The sequence below is a fragment of the Macaca nemestrina genome, chromosome 3 (assembly GCF_043159975.1).
Source record: "Macaca nemestrina isolate mMacNem1 chromosome 3, mMacNem.hap1, whole genome shotgun sequence".
NCBI classification, from domain to species: Eukaryota; Metazoa; Chordata; class Mammalia; order Primates; family Cercopithecidae; genus Macaca; species Macaca nemestrina.
The window spans coordinates 179,957,495-179,984,086 of NC_092127.1; the positions used below are offsets into that span (position 1 = coordinate 179,957,495).

At 48.9% G+C, this 26,592-nt stretch overlaps 1 protein-coding gene across 1 annotated transcript in view; it reads left to right on the forward strand.

The window, feature by feature from the left end:
* Positions 1-26,592, forward strand: part of LOC105487883 (family with sequence similarity 184 member B) — a 155,001-nt gene that overhangs the window by 126,482 nt on the left and 1,927 nt on the right. Inside the window, exons 9-17 of the mRNA XM_011751518.2 lie at positions 1,422-1,551; positions 2,980-3,192; positions 8,965-9,118; positions 13,871-14,025; positions 17,462-17,634; positions 19,809-19,955; positions 22,711-22,828; positions 24,264-24,368; positions 25,505-25,704. Coding sequence (XP_011749820.2) covers positions 1,422-1,551; positions 2,980-3,192; positions 8,965-9,118; positions 13,871-14,025; positions 17,462-17,634; positions 19,809-19,955; positions 22,711-22,828; positions 24,264-24,368; positions 25,505-25,704 — 1,395 coding nt within the window. The remainder of the gene's footprint in view (positions 1-1,421; positions 1,552-2,979; positions 3,193-8,964; positions 9,119-13,870; positions 14,026-17,461; positions 17,635-19,808; positions 19,956-22,710; positions 22,829-24,263; positions 24,369-25,504; positions 25,705-26,592) is intronic.

The window sequence follows — 26,592 nt, forward strand, 5'->3', positions numbered from 1 at the left end:
TTGTTTGTTTGTTTGTTTGTTTGTTTGTTTGAGATGGAGTTTCACTCTTGTTGCCCAGGCTGGAGTGGAATGTTGTGATCTCAGCTCACTGCAACCTCCGCTTCCTGAGTCCAAGCAGTTCTCCTGCCTCAGCCTCCTGAGTAGCTGGGATTACAGGTGCCCGCCACCACACTCAGCTAATGTTTTGTATTTTTAGTAGAGATGGGGTTTCACCGTGTTGGTCAGGCTGGTCTCGAACTCCTGACCTCAGGCTATCCACTCGCGTCTGCCTCCCAAAGTGCTGGGATTACCGGCGTGAGCCACCGCGCCCAGCCCATAGTTAGTTCTTTATGTAATTCTTACTATGTGCCAGACACTGTTTTAAGTACTTTATAGATACTGACTCTACTAATCCTTGTGGAAAAGGTAGCATTATTAACCTTATGTTATAGAGGAGGAAGCTCAAGCCAGGAGAGTTTAAAGATCTCACCAAGATCTCACTGCATTGAGTGGGCTGTAGAGCTGGAATTTGGAGCTGGGTAGTCTGGCCCTTGCACCATCCTCTTGGCCACCTTCCTATGCTGCTTCTAGCATTATACCCTTCCTTTCAGGGGTCCCCATTGTCTGTCTCTTCCTTAACCCCCCAGCCTGGGCCTTCACACCTCTGCCAAGCAGAGTACCCCATCTCATGGCCTTTTCTCACAGCCCAAGACCCTAAACCCCACCTCTGGAGCTCTGGCCTGATGTCCTTGTCAGGGGAAGCAGATGCTGCTTATCACCTGGCAGTCTCTCCAGAGAGCCCCACCATGTGGCATCCTTTCACGTTGTGAAACAAGATAAATACTTAACATCCCAATCTAACCCAATCGCACTTGAAATTCTCAGCTGGTTCAAAAGTTCAGAATTAAGGAAGGGAGCATCTTATCCAGAATGCAGAAACTCTTGCAGCTTTAAACTAGCATTTCCTTGTTCACGTTACATATGTGGAGGCCTATTTATAGTCCGCCGATTTGTACTTGGGGATGCCAGTAAAATGTGTGAGCGTGCTTTGACAAGCGCAAAACACTGTGTTAAAGTGAAGTGTTGTTGTCATTTTTATATGTGCAGAAAGAGCTGCAAAATTAAGACCATAGAGATCTCTTTTTGGAGCCCCCAAAGACCTCATATCAGTAACTCTAGCTTTCAGTCATTTTGACAGTTGATCACCATTTATTAAGAACCCGCTAAAACAGATATCGGGTGGTTCCTGATTGTATCCTAAGTGCAATAATACACTTTATATGGCAGGTTGCTTTTTGAAAGTCAAGTAAGATGTTTCTAACCCCCACTAACTGCTCTCAGAGCTCCCTCCTCCCAGGCACAGTGGCTGTCATGTTATCAGAGTGGCAGTGTCATTCCCAGCCCGAGGATCTTTTGTGATTGTGGCATCCCTATCTTCAAAGGACCGAAGTGCTTCTCAAGGAGGGAAGTGACCCACAACCTCCACTGGGCTCTTTGTTGAAGGAGAAAACATCCGAAATCCCCCGTCTACAGGAGGACTGGCAAAGCCAGAAGGCCAAATTGCAAGCCCAGGTAGGACAACCCTGGTTGGGATTTCTCCCTTCCTGAGATCCTGCTCCCTCCTTTTTACAAACTTGGAAATGCATGCAGGGCCGGATTCACATCCAAGCTGGGAAGGCATTACAGGACCAGGGCAAAGTGGGATTCTTGGTTTTATTCATTCATTCATTCCAAACCTGCTGCAGCTGGGCACGGTGGCTCACGCCTATAATCCCAGCATTTTGGGAGGCCGATGGGGGCAGATCACTTGAGGTCAGGAGTTGGAGACCAGCCTGGCCAACATGCTGAAACCCTGTTTCTACTAAAAATATAAAAAATAGCTGGGCATGTGGTGGGCACCTGTAATCCCAGCTACTCAGGAGGCTGAGGCAAGAGAATCATTTGAACCCGGGAGGCAGAGGTTGCAGTGAGCTGAGATCACACCACTGCACTCCAGCCTGGGTGACAGAGTGAGACTGCATCTCAAAAAGAAAATAAAAAACCTGCTGTGCTAATGAGCACTCAGTATGAGCCACTGATGAATTCATCAATGCACAAACCAGAAAAAATACCTTACATTTTACGGCCAGGTGTGGTGGTTCACACCCATAATCCCAGCCCTTTGGGAGGCTGAGGCAGGAGGAACGCTTGAGCCTAGGAGTTCAAGATCAGCCAGGGTAACATAGCAAGACTCTGTCTCTACAAAAAAAAAAAAAAAAAAAAAATTACCGGGTATGGTGACATGTGCCTGTACTCCCAGCTACTCGGGAGGCTGAGGTGGGAGGGTTGCTTGAGCTCAGGAGTTCGAGGCTGCCATGAGTCATGATCACAACACTGCACTCCAGCCTGGGCAACAAAGCAAGACCCTGTCTCAAAAAAAAAAAAAAAAAAAAGATTTTATATAAGATATATATATATTTTTTAGCAAGATATATATATATATTTTAGCAATGGAAGTGGGAACAGACAATAAATGGTTGACATAAGAAGTTAGTAAATCACGTAGTTCATTCTAAGGTAATGATGGCTCAGGAAAAAGAAAACTAGAGCAGGGAGGCTGTCCTGTGATGGGGGACGTGGGCTTGGGGGAGGTAGTACTATATGGGGCTATCAGGAGAAGCCTCAGTGAGGAAGCCAGATTCGAGCAGGCACCTGAGGGAGGAGGGGGGACGTCACATGGGTCCCTGGAAGGCATTCCAGTCCCCTCTTGATTTCTCTTGAAAGGTTGGTGTCCCCACCCCTCTTTTCCTCTTTCCCGGCATTCGTGGCTCTAGCTGAGGGGTCCCTGGAAGGACTAGCCACCCCCAGGTCCTTCAAGCTTGCAGCTTCCATCCCCTCAGAGTCCCTAGAGACAGAGGAGGCTCAGCTGCATGGAGGTGACATTTAGAAAGCTTTTATTTAAAGAAAACATCCCAGGAAAGGCAAGGGGCTTAGACTGAGGGTAGGATGCCTGGTGCGCAGGTCTTGCAGATGCAGCAGGCTCTGGAGCAGTGCACCAGCAACTACAGGGAGGACCTGCAGGCGCTCAAGCAGCTCTCGGACCTTGAGAGGGAGAAGCTGCAGCGTGAACTCCAGGAGACCACTCAGCAGAACCAGGCTGTGAAAGCCCAGCTGGAGGCTTCCCATCAGAGAGCCCTGCGCATGCTGGAGAAAGCCAGACATCAGGAACTCAAGGTGAGGGAATGACTGTGTGGTCTACTCTGTGCCGGGCACCTGCTAGATGAGAACTGCCATGCGCAAAGCCGTCCCTTTTCTACATGACGTCCAATCCCCCGAGAATCTTTCCAGATTGTTATTATTGTATTCCCGTTTCCAGATGAGGAAAGAGGCTCAGAGAGATTTTGTAACTTGCTCAGGGTCACATAGCTAGTAAGTGGCAAAGCAAGAAAGCAGGCTAGGTCTGCCGGGCTTCTTGTGCTACGTTTCCCCACCTGCTTGCGACCTTGGTGGCATAATAATGAGTTGCTTTCATGACTAGAGCAGTGGCGTGCATGAACACACCAGGAAGGCAGGCTCAGTCCTACGGCTAAAAACGAAGACGGCAGCACAGTTGAGAAAGAACAGCTCAGGCTGGGAACAGTGACTCACGCCTGTAATCCCAGCACTTTGGGAGGCAGAGGTGGGTGGATCACCTGAGGTCAGGAGTTTGAGACCAGCCTGACCAACATGGTGAAGCCACGTCTCTACTAAAAATACAAAAATTAGCCGGGTGTGGGAGCAGGTGCCTGTAATCCCAGCTACTTGGGAGGCTGAGGCAGGAGAATTGCTTGAGCCTGGAAGGTGGAGGTTGCAGTGAGCCGAGACTGTGCCATTGCACTCCAGCCTGGGCGACAGAGCAAGACTCTGTCTCCAAAAAAAAAAAAAAAAAAAAAAACTCAGCCACAAAGACCTTTCCAAGGGTTTGGAAAACCGTAGTATGTTATACAATGATGGATAATCTGGTGGGGTGCTTCAGGCATGTTTCATCCAGCACCTTCTACCTTGTGGCCTGGCTTAAACATAGCTTTCTCAGAGGGTGTTCCCTTCCTGCCCTCTTAAGAGTTCCTTGAAGAGGTGTCCCACAAAAACAAGGGAGCAAACCAAGGGAGAGGGAATAAAAGAGAGATGGGAAACTGGGGATTCAATGCAGGAGCAAGAAGGAAGGTTTGAGGAGTCTGGCTTTGCAGCTGGACAAGGAACTGGGGGCTTTGGAAGAGCTGTCTCCAGGGGAAAGCAGACTGATGGATTCTCTGATCGATTTGGCCATGTGGAAAATTGCACTGTGTGTTTTACAAAGCATTTAGAAGTTGTAGGAAGACTTTGCCAGATAGCCAAAGGAAACTAAACAAATAAAAAATGCAGCATTTATTAATGCAAGGAAAAACAAAAAACTGCACAAGGCAGAAGTTCAATCATAATAATTTATTCAGCTCAACAGTAAATAATATTTACATATTCTCTATAAGGAAAATAGGAAGTGTACTTCAATATATTAAAAATATATATTGTATACTATGTAAAAGGAATGGAAGACATAGAGTGAGTGAGACCTGAAATCCTGATCTACTAAAGTAGAAAGACAATTCATAGTCTCAAAAATGATCAAGATACACTAGAATGGAAACATTGTCTTTTAAATGCTGGTAAATACAACAAGAAACAAGGAGCTGACAATGGCTGCCTCAGAGAAGAGGAGTCAGAGAGGGAGGAGGAAAGGACTAGGAGGCTGCTTATTTTCCTTTCTTTTAATACTATTTGGCTCTTTATACTAAATGCACATATTCCCCTGAGAAGAATATAAGAGAAGTTTTTAAAAAAAAGAAAGAAAGTCGAGCACAGTGGCTCATGTCCCAGCACTTTGGGAGGCCAAGATGAGCAGACCACTTGAGACCAGCCTGGCCAACATAGTGAAATCCCAACACTACTAAAAATACAAATATTAGCTGGACATCATGGTGCACGCCTGTAGTCCCAGCTAGTTGGGAGGCTGAGGCAGGAGAATTGCTTGAACCCGGGAGGCAGAGGTTGCAGTGAGCTGAGATCACACCATTGCTCTCCAGCCTGTGTGACACGGCGAGACTCCGTCTCAAAACAAAAGGAAGGAAGGAAGAAGGGAGGGAGGGAGGGAGGGAAGGAAGGGAGGGAGGGACGGAGGGAGGGAGGGAGGAAGGAAGGAAGGGAGGGAGGGAGGGAGGGAGGAAGGGAGGAAGGAAGGAAGGGAGGGAGGGACGGAGGGAGGGAGGAAGGAAGGGAGGGAGGGAGGGAGGGAGGAAGGAAGGAAGAAGGGAGGGAGGGAGGGAGGGAAGGAAGGGAGGGAGGGATGGAGGGAGGGAGGAAGGAAGGAAGGAAGGAAGGAAATAATGCACATGGACTGCCCGGCACTTATTAGGTGTTCAAAAAAGATGTCAGTTTCCTTATTTCTTTATTTCTTTAATTCTTCTAAATCTTTTTTCACTTTGGCTTACAATCTGCAAGAGCTCAGTGTGGGGAGATCCCAGGTGTATTCGCTGCTGGGTGATATTGACCTTTGTGTATGGCCGAGCTTTATTCCTCCATGCTGTGGACCCCAGTTTCTCACAGGAGGCAGACAGGCGGGGGGTTTCACCCACCTGAGGCAGGGAGTTCCAGGGGCCCTAGCGGGTTGGACTCATAAGGTCTGAGTCCCGGCCAAGGGAAAGTGAAAGGACATTCTGCCCATCGGGTATAAGCCCCAGTTCCTGTGTCAGCGATTAGGAATGGGCTGCCTGCGTTCAAGTCCTGGATCTGCCATTTACAAAGTGTGGGAGCTCAGATAGGTCATTTAGCTTCTTTGTGCCTCAGTTTCCTCATGTATAAAATGATAGATGGTAGTATGAATCTTATGAGATGGTTATGAAGATCAAAAGGGATACTGCTTGTAAAGTACTTAGAACAGTGCACGGCTCAGTAACAGCGTGGTTTTTAAAAGGTCCACTTGTATTATTCACTCATCTATCCTGCAGGCATTAATTGAGTAGCTGCCACGAGCTGTCATCATGCAGAGCTGCGGAGATACCAGATCATCACTACACTCTCTGTCCTTACGTAGCTCACCTCTAGGGGAAAAGGCAGCCCCTCAAACAGGTTGCTGGGATCGTTGGGTGGAAGCCATGAGGGAGTTGTCTAAGGTATTTGGAAGCACTGGGAATGGAGACATTATATAATACAGTACTTTTGGAGAGAGAGGGTGAAACTAGGTCCCTCAGGAGGCCTCAAACTGGCCACCACAAGATCAAGGTAACCCTCCTATAGCAGCTGGAGAAATTCACCAGGAACGAGTCTCCAACTTGCCCTGAGCCTTGAATGCTGCATCCTGTGTGATCCTCACTGCCAAGGGCTCCTGAGCAAGCGAGTGGGCAGTGCTGACCTGAATCTTTGGTTGCCCCCAGAGATGGAGAGAGGCTGGGTCAGAGTGAGAGAGTTTGGCTCCCTCTTGCAAAGCCAGGCTTCAACCTCTCCATCCCCATTTCCCTAGGGATAAAAATGTCACCAGTTGGTGTTCTCTGAGCCTTGCAGCAAGGGAAAAAGGAGGAAGGTATCAGAGAATTTGAAAAGTATGAGGCTTTTCTGTTTTATTAAATAGTCTTGCAGCAAGGGAAACAGGAGGAAGGTATCAGAGAACTTGAAAAGTATGAGGCTTTTCTGTTTTATTACATAGTCTTGCAGCAAGGGAAAGAGGAGGAAGGTATCAGAGAATTTGAAAAGTATGAGGCTTTTCTGTTTTATTAAATAAACTCGCAACTAGGCATGGTGGCTCACGCCTGTAATCCCAGAACTTTGGGAGGCCAAGACAGGAGGATCACTTGAGGCCAGGAGTTTGAGGTTAGCCTGGGCAACATAGAGAGAACCAAGCTCTACAAAAAAAAATTAGCCAGGTGTAGTGGCGAGCATCTGTGGTCTCAGCTACTGAAGAGGCTGAGGTAGGAGGATCACTTGGACCTGGGAGGTCAAGGCTGCTGTGAGCCATGATTGTGCTGCTGCACTCCAGCTGGGCAACAGAGTGAGACCCTGTCTCAAAAAAAAAAGAAAAAGAAAAAGAAACTCTCCACAGAATGACTGAGTTTCCCCTGGAAGGAGTGAGACCAGTTCCCTATTGCTATCCCCAGTGACAGGTGGCAGAGACAGGCTGAGGAAAGCCTCCATATGATCCGCTGGGTTCAGGAGGCCAACTGGGCTCCAAGATGGTTGAGTTCTTCTCTCACAGGAGCCTCATGCATTTGGTGAAATCCCAGAGGAAATTTGGTGAAATGTCCACTGCATGAGTGAGTGGAAAGGGCTTGGGCCCTGGACTCCACCACTAATGGGTCACGATCCTGCCTCTTCCATCGCCTGTCTGCAGGCGGCCCCCTGCCTCTCTGGCCCCAGTTTCCTGCTCTGTTAAAAAAGATGGCAGCGGGGGTGGGTGCCTGGGCGTGGTGGCTCATGCCTGTAATCTCTACACTTCAGGAGGCTGAGGCGGGAGGATTGCTTGAGCTCAGGAGTTTGAGACCAGCTGGGCAACATAGCGAGACTCTCCCTCTCCATATATATATAAAAAAAGAGTTTAAAAAAAAATGGGGGGATAATACTTTCTGTATCTTTTTCTGTGTGACCCTGGGAAACCAGATTCATCTCTCCAATGCCCATCTCTCATTTCCTTATCTGAAACCTGGGGATATATATTAACTGGAACTCTCCTAACTGAAAAACAAAAAGCAAAACAGAAACTATATTAGTTTCCTATTGCTGCTGTAACAAACTAGCACAAGCCTGGTGGCTTAAAATAACACAGATTTATTATCTGACAATTCTGGAGGTCAGAAATCCCAAAATCATAGAATTGGCAGGGCTGGTTCCTTCTCAAGGCTGCAGAGGAGAATGTGCGTCCTTGCCTTTTCCAGCTTCTAGAGGCTACCCAAGTTCCTTGGCTTCTGGTCCCTTCCTGCATTATCAAAGCCAAAAGTGTAGCAGCTTCGAATCTGGTGTTCTCTCTCCCTCTCCCTTTCTCTCCCTCTCCCTCTCTCTCCCTCTTTCTGTCTCTCTGACCTCTGCTTCCACCATCAACTCTTTTCTCACTGAGCTTCCTACAGCCTTCTTATAAAGACTCTTGTGATTGAGGCCCACCCAGATATTTCAGGATAATCTCCCATCTAAGATCCTTAATCACATCTGCAAAGTCCGTTTGACTGTGTAAGGTAACATGCTCAGTTTTCAGACATGGACATCTTAGGGGTTGTTTTTGTGCCTCTCACAGAAACCAACTTGCAGGCAGTGAAGAGACACTTATTAAAGTTTACCCAGCTGCTCACAGAACTTGCTTTGGGTGTTCGACACACAGTGGGACTTCAGTAAATAAATGTTTGTTGAGTGAAAGCATAAATGAACCAAAAATAAAAAGTAGGGAAAGAAAGAATGAATGAATATGAACCCAAGGACAGAGACACAGCCAGTTCTCAGGACCAAACAAGAGCAGGGACTGAAAAGCTGTAGGGATCCTTCACCCCTCCTCATGTCATTTCTGCTCTGCTCTGCTCTGCACACCAGCCCTGGGCTTCCTCCACAGATGGCCGCCTCCACCTCACTGGTCCTGCAGCAGATGTCAGATAGTTACCTTAGTGCTCCTGAGTATGGTAAATTTGGAGCCACAGAGTCAGTATCTGCCTGTCAGTCTCTTTTGCTCTATCCCCCACCTCTTCATATCAAATTTGCATTAAAGGAACTCTGATTGTCCCAGGTTTAGAAGAGGTATCCACTCTCGCCCAATCAGCTGTGGAAGGGGGTGGGTTCACCTGGTACAAAATGGCTGCTGTGGCCAGGCTATTGCTACAGCATTCTCTGTAGCCTGATAAGCCCTCCATGGGAGAGAGCAAGTCTTCAGAGCATCCTGGCTCAGAAAAGTTTGGCAAAGGAGTCAGGTCTCCCACCCTTGTGCCCACTTTCATGCCTTCTTGTCCCCACTTTTTCCCACAGGCCACAGAGGAACGCTTGAAGAAGGAATCCAGCCACAGCCTCCAGATCCAACACCAGGCACACCGGCTGGAGCTCCAGGCCTTGGAGGAAAAGGCCAGGCAAGAGCTGCAGGAGGAGCGTGAGAGGATGCAGGCACAGCAGGCCCTGCTGCTAGGTATACACCCAACAGTGCACCAAGGAGGGCCTGGCCAGCTGCAGGGTCTGCACGTAGAAACCAGCGACAAGCTGAGGGCCAGGGCTCCTGGGCTCTCTGACTCACAGGCCAGGGCTCCTGGGCTCTTGGACTCACAGGCCAGGGCTCCAGGAGTCCCGGGTTCACAGGCCAGGGCTCCAGGGCTCTCGGACTCACAGGCCAGGGCTCCAGGAATCTCGGGCGCACAGGTCAGGGCTCCAGCATTCTCGGGCACGCAGGTCAGGGACAATCCTGGCTCTGCCACCAACTAGCTGTGAACCCTGGGATGGCTTACCATGAACTTCATTTTCCTTTTGTATAAAATGGAATTACAATTGTCCCTACCACATAGGCTCACTGTGTGGATTACATGAGATATTAACTATAAAGTGCCTAGCATATAACATGAGCCCAGTGAATGTAGATACTATCATTATCATTATTATTGCATGTAACCCAGATCTCTGAGCCTTCATATGAGTTTCATGGCATTGCCTTAACCTCTCATTTCTGTTCTGAAGATTTCGGCAAGTTGGGGGATCTTAGGCCTCCAGGCTCTGCTTCCTCTGCCTGCCCCCACATCATCCCCAGCTCAAAACTCTGCCCCTTTTCAGTTGCCACATCAATAAAACACTCACACAAAGCATCCTGGAAGTCAACAGAGGTAGTTAAGATCTTTAGAGCCAAACTGCCTGGGTGTGAAGCTCAGCTGTAACATTCACTGGCTGTGTGACTTCGGGGAGGAAGTTGCTTAACTGCTCTGTGCCTCAGTCTTCCATGTATAAGATGAGGATAATAATAGCATTCACCTCACTGGGCCGTAATGATGATTACATAAGTAAATACATGAGAAGTGCTTCAAATAGAGCCTGGTATATAGTAAGTCTATGTAAGTGTTCCCTGTTAAATTATGACTGAATATTTCTTTTCTTTTCTTTTTTTGAGACAGAGTCTCGCTCTGTCACCCAGGCTGGAGTGCAGTGGCGTGATCTTGGCTCACTGCAGGCTCCGCCTCCCAGGTTAACACCATTCTCCTGCCTCAGCCTCCTGAGTAGCTGGGACTACAGGCACCTGCCACAACGCCTGGCTAATTTTTTTGTATTTTTTTAGTAGAGATGGGATTTCACCATGTTAGCCAGGATGGTCTCGATCTCCTGACCTTGTGATCCGCCCTCCTCGGCCTCCCAAAGTGCTGGGATTACAGGCTTGAGCCACCACACCTGGCCATGACTGAATATTTCAATGTTGCATGCCTGATTCTGGACACCTCTGTCATTTTTGTAGATCATCCCTGTCACTCATTTTCTCCTATACTCTTATCTTTCTCCTCACTCTTAAGAGCAAGACAAATACCTCTCACCATTTCATGCTAAGCACTAAAGATCTTGTTGGCTTTATTAAATATTTCTTCCAAAACTAGACAGGGCTCTTCTTAAGAGATTTCTGAGTGCTGAGTGTGGTGGCTCATGCCTGTAGTCTCAGCACTTTGGGAGGCCAAGGTGAGAGAGGATCACTTGAGGTCAGTAGTTCAAGACCAGCCTGGACAACAGAGCAAGACCCCATCTCTACAAAAAAAAAATTAATTAGGAAAAAAAGTAAAAAGAGAATTCTGGAGGACAACATTTTCTTTACCTCCGTAAGTGAGTTAGGCTCTACCTTGCTGCTTGTTTGAGTTCTCATTAGAAAGCGTGTCCCACTGACTGCATGTTTCTGAGGAAGTGGTGTGAGAAGCAGGAAGTTTCATAGACTTCCCAGTTAGCAGCTACCCTGGAATGGAGGCGTCCACATGGGAAATGCTGAAGTCAGCAGCACGTAAACATAGAATCCAGGCTGTGCCACATGGCTCAGGTCCAAGGCTCCCCATGGACAGGTCAGGCTGGACACCCTGGTGATTCCAATACCCAGCAGCAGCTGCCAGTGCAGATGTCCCTGCCACCCCTTCCCTGGCTTTTCTGACTCCACAGCAGCCCCGTTCTTCCCTGAAGAAAAGAATCAGGAGGGATCCCTGGAAAGACCCTGGGGAAAGGCTGGGCTTCTCAGCACCAGTCCCAAGAAGAAGGGGCTCTGTGGACTCTGTGAGGCCAAAAAATCATAGTCTTCAAGGGAAGGCGCGAGCACCTAGAGCAATGGCAGGTTGATATGAGATATTCCTGAAGCTGATTATTCATCTCCTGATATCTGTGTGAGACACAACTGACCTGCAATACCATAGGTCCCTGTGAGAGGGCAGGGAGGGTGGGTGTTTACTAGAGGGTTGGAACCCAGACATGCTGGATGGATGGATGGATGGATGGATGGATGGATGGATGGATGGACAAGTGGATGGGGTGTGGGTGAATGGATGGTTGGATGGACAGGTGGATGGACAGAAAAATGGGTCAATGGATGGACAGGAGGAAGGAAGGATGGATGGATGGATGGATGGACAGATAGATGGAGATGTATGGATGGGCAGATGGGTGGGCAGACAAATGGGTGGACACACAGATGGATGGGCAGATGATTGGGTGAGCAACCGATGAGTGGATTGGTGGATGGATGAATGGATGGACAGATGGGTAGACAGACAGATACATGGACAGACAGATAGGTGGGTGGATGGATAGGTGGATGGATGGATGAGTAAATGGATGGATGGATGGATGAATGGATGGATAGATAAGTGGATGGGTGGATGGATGGACAGGTGGATAGAGGGATGGATGTGTGGATGGATAGATGAATGGTGGGAAGGTATGAAAGAAGGAGGAGGGTAAAGAATGAATACCTTATAATTTATGATTTGGTAAAAAGTTTTATTGCATATATCTTGTGATAACAGTTTTCAAAAAATGGGGTTGTGTTTGGAGAATTTTTTTTAAGAAAATAAGCTATAGAAATCACTTTATCAAAATTCTGCTGGAAAGGAAAGATGACCAAGTAAATTTTTCATCTTTTTTTTTTTTTTTTTTTTTGAGACAACATCTCGCTTTGTCACCCAGGCTGGAGTACAGTGGCGCAATCTCGGCTCACTGCAAGCTCCGCCTCCCAGGTTCATGCCATTCTCCTCCCTCAGCCTCCCAAGTAGCTGGGACTACAGGTGCCTGCCACCATGCCTGGGTAATTTTTTGTATTTTTAGTAGAGATGGGGGTTTCACCATGTTAGCCAGGATGGTCTCGATCTCCTGACCTTGTGATCCAACCACCTCAGCCTCCCAAAGTGCTGGGATTATAGGCATGAGCCACCACGCCCGGCCAATTTTTCGTCTTAATATAATCCAAATACACTATGCTTTTGCACGTGTTTAATATAGTTAACCTTTGAGGGCAGGTTAGTAAGCTTATAGGAAAGCTTTTATAACTAATACACTTTTATCACCTCATCCACTTTCATTCTAAAGATCGTTTATTTTACAAATACATGTTGAGCACTTGCTGTGTACTAAAACCTGTGCTAGGTGCTTATTGAATGATCAGAACAATGTTTCAAAGGTTATTTTCAATAACTAAAATACAGAGTCTCAAAAGCTCATTACAGAAAAGTAAAGTATCAAATTTACAAGCACTTAAAAAGTATCTTTTTTGAAAGGAATATCTCACTAAATAGCATCTGCTCTATCAGAAAATATTCATTTTAAAATAATTGTTTCAATCATGCTGGGAAGTGTCTAGTGTACTAGAAATCAGTCTCCATCCTCAGAGGGGAAGCTCAAGTTTCTGGTCTTACTCTCCCCTGAGTTTAAGAGAATGTACACATTTCTTCTGGATGATTCCATTGTAGTTCCTATCCTGCTGGGATGACATGCCATCTCCTGCCTCCATGATCCAGCCAAGACCCCACACCCGTGGGAAGAAGAACCTGTGAACATTTTGTCTTTTTAAGAGTTGACATTGACCGGGTACGGTGGCTCACACCTATAATCCCAGCACTTTGGGAGGCCAATGTGGGTGGATCACTTGAGGTCAGGAGTTCGAGACCAGCCTGGCCAAAATGGTGAAATCCCATCTCTACTAAAAAAATTCAAAAATTAGCCGGGCGTGATGGTGCGTGCCTGGTCCCAGCTACTCGGGAGGCTGAGGCAGGAGAATCGCTTGAACCCAGGAGGTGGAGGCTGCAGTGAGCCAAGATCGTGCCACTGCATTCGGGCCTGGGCAACAAAGCGAGACTCCGTCTCAAAAAAAAAAAAAAAAAACTGACATAAACTTCAAACTTTCCAACTTGAGACCATTGCCCCCAGTAGAGGCCTTTGGGTCATTTGATAATTGGCTGTTCTTTGCCTGGTCTCCTAACTTGGTGCTGAGGCCAAGCGTTGTCACAGGATTTGGCCCTGGGCTCAGGCCATGCTGCCCTCACCTGCCACCCATCCTAACCAACCAGTAGAGGGCAAGCAGGGGGTTCAGAGTGAAGAACCACTTGAAATTTTGCATCCCAACTCCACTATTTAATAGCTGTGTGGCTTTGAGCATTGTACTCACCCTCTCTGATGTTCAGGTCCCTCATCCTAAAATGGAGCAGGGGTGGGGAGAGGGGGATAATTCATACCAGAAAAGATGGTTGTGGACTTAAATGAGAACAGTTTTCACACATGGCCCTGTTGTTACCGTTATCTTGGAAAAGGTTTGGGGAACTCAACCCACCACAAGCCTTCAGCAGCCCCTCACTTCATCCACCCCCGCCCCAGAGACTGTTGTCCCCACCAGACAGGCTTCAGCCTAGACCCAGCAACTAACTCCCTACTGCTCTCCCTTTTCCAGAGTCCCTTAGGCAGGAGCTGTCGGAGCAGCAAGCTGCCTGCTCTGGGCACCAGAAGGACTTGGAGGCACTGCAGGCCGAGCTGAGGGCTCTGGGCAGACAGCAAGCCAGCAGCCAGTGTCCAGGAGACAGCGAAGACCACATCATCACCACAGAGGTCAGCACCCCTCCCAGAGCAGCATCAGGGCCTCAGGGCCCCATAAAGGATGGGCTCTGAGGCCAGGTGCAGTGGCTCACACTTGGAATCCAGCACTTTGGGAGGCCAAAGCCAGAGGACCACTTGAGGCCAGGATTTCAAGACCAGCCAGGGCAACATAGCAAGACTATGTCTCTACAAAAAAATCAAAAATTAGCTGGGCGTGGTGGCATATGCCTGTAATCCTGGCTTGGGAGTCTGAGGCAGGAGGATCACTTGAGCCCAGGAGTTCAGGCTGTAGTGAGCTATGACTGTGCCACCGCACTCCAGCCCGGGCAACACAGCAAGACCCTGTCTCAAAAAAAAAAAAAAAAAAGGATGGGCTCTGGGTACTCAGTCATTCCCCTGCCCCCTGCCCCCTGCCTGAAGCGGGGAAGACCCTTCTCCACAGGCCTGTGGGATACTGGGTGGGCCTGCAGGGTCTTGTCTTTGAAAAGAAAAAAAAATGGTCTTAAGCACTGCATGTTATTTATAGTTCAGAGGCAATGGTATCTCAGGGTGTTGGTGCTAGCCAGGCCCTCAATGCAGCTGGTCTGGGCTACTCCTTTGGATCTGCAGGGGAATTTCTCAGAACATTTTCCCAGATAGGCTCTGTCTAGACCTTGCTGTTCCCCTAAGTGGAGCAGCTTTGTTGTCACCCAGACTCAGTGCCGGCTCTCCTTCCTCTTCCTGCTCAGACTTTGCCCATCAGCCCCTTCCCTGCACATCCATCATTCCCGGTCTAGCTGGGTGGCACAGTCACCTCCTAACAGCCCAGTCCTCTCTCCCTCCAGTCCATAGTGTATGGCTTCAGGTATTCCCCCAAAGCCCAGCATCACTTTTCATAAAGCCTTTGGTGGTTCCCACTGGAGAAAGCTCCAAATGCTTCAACTTGGCATTGAAAAGCTTCCACCACTGACTATGACCTGTATGTCCTGCCATATTCCCTGTGGCTCATAAACCCAGCATCTGCACCCTCCCTTCATCCTTTGCCTGTGCCACTCCTCCTGCCTGGGATGCTGCCCAGCATGTCCCATGCTGGGGGTCTTCCCTGGCACACAGTGGCCCCCTCTGGCTCTGAGATCCTGGAGCACTTGCTGTTAAGACAGCTCAGCTGACTTTAGGATCTACCACCCGGTCCTGTTGGGGACATGCCATTTCATGGACGTCTTTGTTGCCTAGACTGGATCAGAGTCTTTTGAGGATAACCCATCTGTTCTGCCTCATCGCCGCCCCACCCCCACTCCTAGCCCTCAGCAGAGTCTCCACCAGTGCCTGTGGATGGTGAGGATTCATTGGTGGCCCAGTCCTGCTGAAGGTCCCGGGGACATGGGAATCATGTGTGCCAGATTTAGCTGTTGCTGAGCATAGGAAGGCGATTTCTATGTTTATATGAAAAATACTAACAAATGATGAATCACAGGTTAGCCCAGTGGTTAGGTCTAGCAGAGCGAAGACAGAATGTGTTCCATTAAGTGTTTAGATGGGTGGGAGCCACCGGTACCAATGGGAGGGGACAGGGGAAACGTGGGATGATGACAGCTGGGGACTGGGCCATGGAGGAAGACAGTGTTTGCCCGAGGGCTTGGGATAGAAGCCAAGGAGCACTGAGTGCATGAGCCGCTACCTGGCCACCTGTGCACCAGCCCTCACTTTCGCCCCATAGGAGGGAAGCCTGAACCCTCTAGAAGGAAAGCGTGGTCTCAGGTGATACCCCACACAGAGAGCAGATGCAGGGGTGTCAGCAAAGAGGCACAGCCCAGGTCGCAGGAGTCAAAAAGGAAAGGGAAGGGGACACATGCCAGACTGCAGGCCCAAACTGGCCACCGCTGAGCTAAGTGGAGTCCGTCCCACTGGAATCTAATTCTCATATCTCTCCTACCCAGAGACCCAAGAGGGGAACGCATTTTTCCATCCGTTTCTGTCCTCCATGGGTCACAGGTTGTCCTCACAAGGCAGTAACCCCCCTGCTCTTGCTCTTCCAGGCTATGCATGTGAGAGTGCCAAGTGGGTGCCCACAGGCATCCCACACCATGCCAACCCCAGGGCAGGAAGGCAGGGACATGGGGCCTGGGCCACAGATTCTCCCTGTGCACAGCTGTGCAATCACTGTTCAGTGAACAGATAACCTGCACAAGTGGTCGGGCATGTTTGAGTGAATTTGAAAACTGGAACATTCACTAATCACAGATTAAATCTGACCCCATCTGCTGTTGGACAGCAATCTTTGTGTTTCTACCTGAACTACTGACATTCTAGCACAATTTTATTTAGCAAGCATTCACATGGCACCTATAGAATACACCAGGCTAGGTGCTACAGGGTTGGAAAGATGAAGAGAAGAATAGCTCCCAATCTAGCCAAGGAAACCAGCATGGAAACATATTCTCTTCAGTGTCACCCCTTACAGAGCCAGAGTTAGCGATATTTGGTGGTATTAGAGAAAGTTCATCAGTTCTCCCCTGAGAGGCGGGGAGGACTTCACTGAGGCAATGTCACTTCACTGAACACTTCACTGAGGCGGTGTCACTTCACTGAACACTTCACTGAGGGAGGACTTCACTGAGGCGGTGTCACTTCACTGAACACTTCACTGAGGGAGGACTTCACTGAGGCGGTGTCACTTCACTGAACACTTCACTGAGGGAGGACTTCACTGAGGCGGTGTCACTTCACTGAACACTTCACTGAGGGAGGACTTCACTGAGGCGGTGTCACTTCACTGAGGGAGGACTTCACTGAGGCGGTGTCACTTCACTGAGGGAGGACTTCACTGAGGCGGTGTCACTTCACTGAACATTTCACTGAGGGAGGACTTCACTGAGGCGGTGTCACTTCACTGAGGGAGGACTTCACTGAGGCAGTGTCACTTCACTGAACACTTCACTGAGGGAGGACTTCACTGAGGCGGTGTCACTTCACTGAACACTTCACTGAGGGAGGACTTCACTGAGGCGGTGTCACTTCACTGAACACTTCACTGAGGGAGGACTTCACTGAGGCGGTGTCACTTCACTGAACATTTCACTGAGGGAGGACTTCACTGAGGCGGTGTCACTTCACTGAACATTTCACTGAGGGAGGACTTCACTGAGGCGGTGTCACTTCACTGAGGGAGGACTTCACTGAGGCAGGCAGGGAGGGCACCCAGGCAGGTGGAGTGTGGTTGGTGTTCATTTGGATGCAAGCCCCATTCTTGGCTCAGCAGTTTTATTAAACTCTAAGGGCCAGATTTGGCCAACACCCAAAGAAGGAAATTTTAAGAGACTGAATGGGAGTCCCTGCAGGGGACCCATCCAGGCTCCAGCCTGGGCGGGTCGCCCGTGGGTCTCCATCTCGCCGCAGCACATCTCTGGTCCTTCGTAACGTGTCCGCCCCTGCGCCTCCTGAAAACACCTCCTGGTTGCCTTCTCCTCAGGAGCGGGGCGGCCCGGGCCAGACCGGCTCCCCACCGGGCGCTGATGGGCAGGGTTCCAGCGAAGGATGCGGGCTCTGGGAGGAGAACGCGCAGCTCCAGGACGCGGTGCGGCGGCTGCGCACGGAGGTGGAGCAGCATCAGCAGGAGGCGCAGCAGCTCCGCGACCAGCGCAGGTGGGTGACCGCCCCCTGCCCCTGCTCACCAGCTTCCCTCCCTCCCCCACTGCGGCTCGCTGAGCCTGAGACCTGAAATGGGTCACTCCCTCGGCATCCTGCCCCGCAAGACACTAGACACTTAATGCGCCAGCATTTCACAGATGTTACTCCTCTGACCCATGAAATGTCCCAGAGCTCCCGAAATTCTAGATCTCAAAACCGCAGATGAAGTGCCTTGAAATAGAAAAGGGAGTCCGGCCGGGCATGGCGCCTCACGCCTGTAATCCCAGCACTTTGGCTGGTAGAGGCGGGCGGATCACGAGGTCAGGAATTAGAGACCAGCCTGGACAACATAGTGAAACCCTGTCTCTACTAAAAATACAAAAATTAGCCAAGCGTGGTGGTGCGTGCCTGTAGTCCGGTTACTAGGGAGGCTTGGGAGGGAGGATTGCTTGAGCCTGGGAGGTGGAGGTTGCCGTGAGCTGAGATCGTGCCACTGCACTTCAGCCTGGCTGGCATAGCCCGAACCTGTCTCAGAAACAAAAACAACCGCGCCTGTCAGGGCTGTTTTAGAGTGCAGTGGAATGTGTGCAGGAGGCTTGGCATGTCCCTAGCATGAATGAAGCGCTTGGTTAATTGTAGAAGTGAATAACCTATCATCAATCCTGAACTCAGAGCCTTTTTCCCCCTTGTTGGAAAGTTTTTGATAAAATTCAATTTCTTTAAAGACTTAGGACATTTCATATTGTCTATTTCTTAAGTGAGCTTTAGCAGTTGGTATCTTTCAAAGAATTCATCTATTTCATCTAAGTTTTTGAATGTCTTAATGCCAATCATAAAGTTGCTCATAATTTTCTTTTTGTCATTTTAATGTCTTGAGGATTCCTTTCTTCTTAATATTTGTCAACTGTGTACATTGAACCCTGTTGTGTTGGCCCAAAATTGCTTTGAGCCTTGACTGTGCTTGTTCATTAAATTCTCCCCTCCCCTCCCCTCCCCCCTTCCCCCTTCCCCCCCTCGCCTCCCCTCCTCTCCCCTCCTCTCCTCTCCTCTCCTCTCCTCTCCTCTCCTCTCCTCTCCTCTCCTCTTTTTTGGAGACAGAGTCTTGCTCTTTTGCCCAGGCTGGAGTGCAGTGGTGTGATCTCAGCTCACTACAACCTCTGCCTCCCAAGTTCAAGTGATTCTCCTGCCTCAGTCTCCTGAGTAGCTGGGATTACAGGCGGACACCACCACGCCCAGCTAATTTTTTTTTGTATTTTTAGTAGAGACGGAGTTTCACCATGTTGGTCAGGCTGGTCTCAAACTCCTGGCTTTGTGATCCTCCTGCCTTGGCCTCCCAAAGTGCTGGGATTACAGGCGTGAGCCACTGCACCCGGCTCCATTTAATTTTCATAACCACCTATTTTGATAAAGGTGAGGGATAAAGATTCAGGGAATGGCTGGGCGTGGTGGCTCATGCCTGTAATCCCAGCATTTTGGGAGGCTGAGGCACGTGGATCACCCGAGGTAAGGAGTTCAGGACCAGCCTGGCCAACATGGTGAAACCCCCGTCTCTACTAAAAATACAAAAAAATTAGCCAGCGCCTGGTGGCGGGCACCTGTAATCCCAGCCACTTGGGAGCCTGAGGCAGGAGAACCGCTTGAACCCGGGAGGCAAAGGTTGCAGTGAGCCGAGATCACGCCATTCCACTCCAGCCTAAGCAACAAGAGCAAGACTTTGTCTCAAAACAAAAACAAAAACAACAACAAAAAAACAAAGTTCAGGGAAGCTTTCCACTGCATTGTAGTTGTTAGGAAAGACCTGGTCTTCCGGGTCTCAGAGTCCCAGCATTCAGGCGATACTGATAGAGAATCTCGGCCTCCTGCCTCCCCGCCTGCCCCAAGTGAAGAGCATGTTTTCTGGGGCTCCCCTGTAGGGCTGCTGTCCATCGCTTCCGCCTGAAGGCTGTCCCCATGCTCAGGTTTCTCCTTCTGAGATGGGAGGGTGCTGAGAAGGGGTCCCATAGTGGGGGTTTGTCATGGACTCCACAACTCGGAGACCTCAGCTCTCCTTATCACAGGTGTCCTCAGATCACCACCTCTCCCCACTGAGGCCTCCCAAACTGGGCAGCAACGAGGGGAATAAACCCCAGAGCCCAAGGGGCGCCGTCCCCGGAGCTGGGCAAGCCTGGCTGTGCTTTCGTCCACCACAGGTTGCTGGAGGAGACTCAGCAAGCCCTGCGGACCAGGGAGGTGGAAACGCTCCGCCAGGAACACCGGAAGGAGATGCAGGCCATGGTGGCAGACTTCAGTAGTGCCCAGGCCCAGCTCCAGGCCCGGCTGGCTGCCCTGGAAGTCGAGTAAGTGAGGCCTTGGGCCCCAGGGAGGGACTAGCAAGTGTGCCATTCAGTAGGGTGGCCAACTCACCCCCGTGGCCCTGGGCTTTCCTGGTTTTCAAATTGAAAGTCCTGGGTCCTGGCCAGGCACGGTGGCTCACGCCTGGAATCCCAGCACTTTGGGAGGCCGAGGCAGACGGATCACTTGAGCTCAGGAGTTGGAGACCAGCCTGGCCAACATGGCTAAACCCCATCTCTACTGAAAACACAAAATTAGCCAGGTGCGGTGGCACACGCCTGTAATCCCAGCTACTCCGGAGGCTGAGACAGGAGGATCAGTTGAGCCCAGGAGGCAGAGCTTTCAGTGAGTGGAGATCAGGCCCCCGCACTCCAGCTTCAGCAACAGAGCAAGTTCTGGGTAGGGGATGGGTGCAGGGAACAAGCCAGGGGCTCATCAGTCTCCCTTCATTTTATGAGGCTGTGCTCCCTTTTCCTGCAGGGCACTGGGAATCTGTGAGGATGAGCATTGGTTTAACCCTCACACTTGGAAGAAATCAGAAGGATCAGGGCTGCTCAGTTATGAGCATTTGCTCTGTTCTAATCTGTATCATCTAATTCCATCTTCACAACAGTACTTCAGGGTAGAATTGTTCTTCCCACCGGTCCCTCATGCATACATACTGCATGTACTCATTCAACAAATATTTGTTAAGGAACCATTGTATGCCCAGCACTGCTTTAGGCTCTGGAGTCACCGCAGGGAACAAAACAAAGACAGTGCTCTCATAGGCTCACAAATTCTGCTGAAGATTCAGATAAGAAATAAGCAAACAGGCTGGGCTTGGTGGCTCATGCCTATAATCCTGGCACTTTGCATGGCTGAGGCTTGAGCCCAGGGTGGATCACTTGAGTCCAGGAGCTCGAGACCAAACTGGGCAACATTGTGAAACTCCGTCTCTACAAAGAATACAAAAAAAAAAAAAAAAAATGCTGAGCATGCTGGTGTGTGCCTATAGTCCCAGCTACTTGGGAGGCTGAGGTGGGAGGATCTTCTGAGCCCAGAAGGTTGAGGTTGCAGTGATCCGTGATTGCACCACTGCACTCCAGCCTGGACTACAGAGAGAGACTGTCTCAAAACAAAACAGACCCTGTCTCAAAAAAAAAAAAAAAAAAAAAAAAAAACAGTTAACTTTATACCAGGCAGTGAAAGTGCTAGAAGACAGGATTAGGAGTGGCAAGGGTGGGCAAAAGAAGGCCTCTGTGAGGAGGTGCTATTTAAGGACAAGGAGGTGAGGGCACTCCTGAGGCATCTGGAGGAAGAGCATTAGAAGCAGCTGGAACAGCAGGTGCAAGGGCCCTGGGCCTGCCTCAGGCTCCTGAAAACAGCCCAAAGGCTTGTGTGGCTGAACAGAGTGAGAGGGAGGGGGAGGGGAGGAGAGGAGCTGGGTGAAGGAACCCCTGCCCTGTTGGGAAGGAGTTTGGATGTGTTCAGAGTGCCCTGGGAAGCCATCACAAGGCACTGGGCAGGAGTGACATGCCTGACTTGCCTTTTCACAGGGTCACTTCTGACTGCTGAGAAGAAACAGGGGGAGGGGGTGACTGCAAGAAGACCATTTAGGATGTGATGGCAGCAAGCCAGGTCCAGACAGGTGAAGCCGCTTGCCCAAGGTCAGGCAGCATTAATTGAGTTTAAATGTCGCCTGTGTGACCTTTAGCCTGAGCTCTTAAAAACATCTCCACTGTCTCCAATACAATGCAAATCATCCAAAAGCCAGCAGGAAAGCTTTTACCAGCTACAGTCTAAGGAGCACTTACTACATGCCAGGCTCCCATTATCACGTTGAATTCTCACAACCACCCAGTTTCATGCCCACTTTAAAAGAGAGGGAACTGAGGCCCACACACAGGTGAAATGATGCCCAAGGTCGAGAAAAAAGCAGAGCCAGTATTAAAGCCGGGTCATCTCACCCGAAGCCCTGGGCTCTTACCAACTCTAGTCAGTAGATTATCTGCAGCCCCAGTCCTCCTCTCCCCACCACCTAGTAACTCCTCTCTGGCTTCAGGCTGAAAAAGCAGTGGGGGTCGGGCGTGGTGGCTCAAGTCTGTAATCCCGCCACTTTGGGAGGCCAAGGAGGGCGGATCACGAGGTCAGGAGTTCCAGACCAGCCTGGCCAACATAGTGAAACCCTGTCTCGACTAAAAATACAAAAATTTCCTGGGCATGGTGGCACGCGCCTGTAGTCCCAGCTGCTCGGGAGGCTGTGAGGCACGAGAATCGCTTGAACTAGGGAGGTTGCAGAGAGCCGAGATAGCGCCATTGCACTGCAGCCTGGACGACAGGGCGGGACTCTGTCTCAAAAAACAAAAAAGAAAAAAAAAAAAGCCGTGGGTAGCAGCCACTGACCGCACTCCGTGTCCGCCAGCAGATGGCGACAGAGCATTAAGAGAACCCTCGCGGCATTTTCCTGACCTAGGCCGTTCTCCCAATAGCATCCCTGGCTCTTGAAGCCCCCGCTGAGTGCACCATCTAGCTGCACACACGGGCCTTTGCTTCCTGGCCCTGCAGCCTTAGGGGACCTGACAGAGCTGGGATCCTGGGTTCTGTAAGTCATCTCCCCAGCGGGTCCTGGGCAAGCTTTTGCTGCTATCTGAGCCTCCCTGGCCAGGCTGAACACAGGATGGCATTCCCATCGTGTGCTTTGAGGCACATGTGTGCCCATCTCCCTCCTGTTGAGTAATTGCCATAAGGGGAACTTGACTGCATGCCTGCTTGAAACAGACTGAAAGATTCCGGAGAGAAGCCAGGGAAGGGAGCGTCCAGGCCAGAGGACCTTCAGCTCATAGGCCGCCTGCAGACTCGCCTGAAGGAGAGAGAGGACATCATCAAGCAGCTCACGGTGAGGTTGTCAGGGGGCGCCTCGCCCACACGCCTGGCCAGGCACTGCGGGCTCCTCTGGGAGGGGCGTTCACTTGCACCCAGCATTTCTCTAGGTGCCCTAACATCTTGCCTTATAAAGAATACTTTCTGACCGGGTGCGGTGGCTCAAGCCTGTAATCCCAGCATTTTGGGAGGCCAAGGCGGGTGGATCACTTGAGGTCAGGAGTTCGGGACCAGCTTGGCCAACCCCATCGCTACTAAAAATACAAAAATTAGCTGGGTGTGGTGGTGGGCACCTGTAATCCCAGCTTCTAGGAAGGCTGAGGCAGGAGAATCACTTGAACCCAAGAGATGGAGGTTGCAGTGAGCCAACATAGTGCCACTGCACTCCAGTCTAGGCGACAGAGCAAGACTGTCTCAAAGGGGGGAAAAATCCTTTCTCTTCTATTATTACAGAAGACATATGCACTAAAAAGTTAATACAGGAAAATAGAAGGCAAAAAAAAAATCATTTTACTCCCAAGTCCAACAGCATCTGCCCCATGTTAATATTGCTTTTTTAACTTATAGAATTTGAGAAAATCTACAATGGCTTAGGTTTGAATTGTAGTAGAATCAGTGTTTTTATTGTTGATCTTCTTTTTGTAAACATGACCACCTGTTTTCTACTTAGCAAAGCCACTCCCTAGACCCCTTGAAAAGAACCCAGCTCCCTCTGATTCAGTATCCAACCAAGGCCTGCTGGTCATGTCTTTGGAATGTCTCCCCCTTTGCCTGCTCCTGCCCGCCCACCTCACTTCTGTATCTCCCTGTGCTTTGAAAATTAGGTGGCATTGATAAGGAATTATTGCTCATTTGCTAAGTGTGAACAAAGGTATCATGGTTTTTTTAAGTAATCTTTATTTCTTAGAAATTACATATCGATGTTTTTACAGAGAAAATTATGTAATCACTGAAATTTAGTAATAATACAGCAGGAGAGAAAAAAGTGGAAAATGATACACACAAACAAGATTGGCCATATTGTTATAACAAGTAAAGTGGGGGATGGATTTCATTACCCTCTCTATGTTTGGATATGTTAGACAACACAAATGTCAAAAAAAGGAAGAAGGCAGGCAAAATCCTTTGCATACCTGGGGGTTTTCTCTCTTTGCCTTAATTACTAACTTTCTGCAGTAGGTTACCTTCACATGCTAAGAACAGTTGGATTTCCAATTTCCAGGCAAGCACAAGCTTGCCCTTTTCTTTACAAGAGGGGCTGGGGACATAAAAGACAAAGAGCAAAGGTGCTTCCTCAAAAGCTTCAGTGTCTGGCAGCTTGATTCTGACTTCCCCTTCCTCCTCTGGACTTCCCTTCTCTCTCTATTCGGCCCTCATAGCCATCTTCCTTCAAGTCAAACCCAGTGCTGTGTGGTTAGGCTCACTTAGACTCAGTTGTATTGGTTTTCCAGGAAGAGAGAAGATTTCACTATGCAGCATTCCCCAGTGCAATGTCCCACCGGAATCGGTCTTTCTCTTTCAATCCTCACCCGGGATATTTGACCCCTTCCATGAAGGTAAATTGGTTCTACTGGTTTTAATGCATTACACAATTCCATTGATTTCGTTTTTCTTAAAGGTAACCACAGGTTATTTATGGGCTGGTGTACACTCAGAAAAATATTCATTGGGAAAAAAAAAAAAAACCACAAGAAATAGTCCAAAGTATTAACCGTGTTTGTATCTGGCTGGGCAGATTATGTGTGGTTTTTATTTTTTATGGGATTTTGTATTTTCCAAATTTTCTAGAATAAGTATGTATTAGTATTAAGAATAGCTCTATCTAGGTGATGGGAGGGAGGAGTAAAAATCTTCCACTTCTGTATATATTTTTGGAATTTTTCACAATGAGCATATTCACATCCAATTCTCTTATCTACTATCACAAAATCCTAAAGGTTCTTGAAAAATAGTATTTTTGGCTGACAGCAATGGCTCACACCTGTAATCCCAGCACTTTGGGAGGCCGAGGTGGGTGGATCACTTGAGGTCAGGATTTCAAGACCAGCCTGGCCAACTTGGTGAAACCACAACTCTATTAAAAATATAAAAATTAGCTGGGCATAGTGGCAGATGCCTGTAATCCCAGCTAATCAGGAGGCTGAGGCAGGAGAATCGCTTGAACCCAGGAGGCGGAGGTTGCAGTGAGCTGAGATCACACCACTGCATTCCAGCCTGAGCGACAGAGCAAGACTCCATTTTAAAAACAAAAAATAGTATTTTTAAAAATAGTTCACAGGACAATACACTTGTGACCTAACTAATGTGATCTCGCGTGTAGTTTTTATGTATCCTTCGGTATGACAAAATGTAAGTTTCACTCCAGAAATGTGAATGCATTTGAGGCTAGGGTGGGCCCAGCCCCTGCTGGGGGTGTTATATGACCTTCTAAAATCTTAAACAAAATTGAGTTGCAAAACACATCCATCTCCAGAAGTTTTGGTTAAGAGGTTGTGAACATACATATTTATTTATAATACAAAATGAAGATTGGAGGGAAAAGTGCTTTAAAAAATAGCATGTATAAAATAAATGAAATTGTTGCTGCTTCTCCGATACAATTTTGATTGGGTGAGCATTATTTGCTTTTATAATAATGCTTTGTTTTGTTTTTTGCATTGCATTGCACTAACATTTCCATTAATACAAACAGAAAAAGAAGATGGAGGACGTGCCCAGCCGTGTGGTCAGCGTGCCGAACCTCGCTTCCTATGCAAAGAACTTTCTGAGTGGCGATCTGAGTTCCAGGATTAATGCCCCTCCAATAACTAAATCACCCAGCTTGGACCCAAGCCCCAGCTGTGGCCGGCCCTACAAACCCAACCAGTCTACAGATGCAAAAACTGCCACAAGGTTGTAGGGGATGTTGGGGGCAGAGGCCCTTATTGTATTTCCCTGTAGACAAGAGGGAAATTAGGATTCTTTCTGGCACCTGCTAATTACCCGGCATTTGGGCGATATAAAGAGTAGTAAAACAAGCCCTGCCTTTGAAAAATGGTAATTTAGCCAAAAGGGAAGACTGTAAGAGAAGGGAATTATGTCATTCTTTGGAAGGGGTACTATTCCTGGTACCAAATTCCAGAAGGCCTTTTTCCATGGATGATTAGACAAGGGACACTGAATCACTTAGCTGAAAACTTCAGCATGGGTTATACAAAAGGTGGACTCTATCTGGCCTGGAGGTCTAAATTCAAATTAGTCTTCCTCATTCTCAGCTGTGTGGCCTTGGACAGGTCACTTGACCTCCGGGTCTCCATATCCTTCCCTCTAAATTTAAGATAATACAGCACCTATCTCATCAGACTGATGTGAGACTAAAGGAATTCATAGGATGTGCTTAGCACAGGACTTGGCACAGAAATCTTCAATATAGTTTCAGTATCATTACTAACATTCCTCAAGATTTACTGTATCACCTTGCAATTTTTTGTTTGTTTGTTTGTTTGAGACGGAGTCTTGCTGTGTCCCCCAGGCTGGAGTGCAGTGGTGCGATCTCTGCTCACTGCAAGCTCTGCCTCCCGGGTTCACGCCATTCTCCCGCCTCAGCCTCCGCAGTAGCTGGGACTACAGGTGCCCGCCACCACGCCTGGCTAATTTTTTTGTGTTTTCAGTAGAGACGAGGTTTCACCATGTTAGCCAGGATAGTCTCGATCTCTTGACCTCGTGATCCGCCAGCCTTGGCCTCCCAAAGTGCTGGGATTACAGGCTTGAGCCACTGCGCCCGGCCTTTTTTTTTTTTTT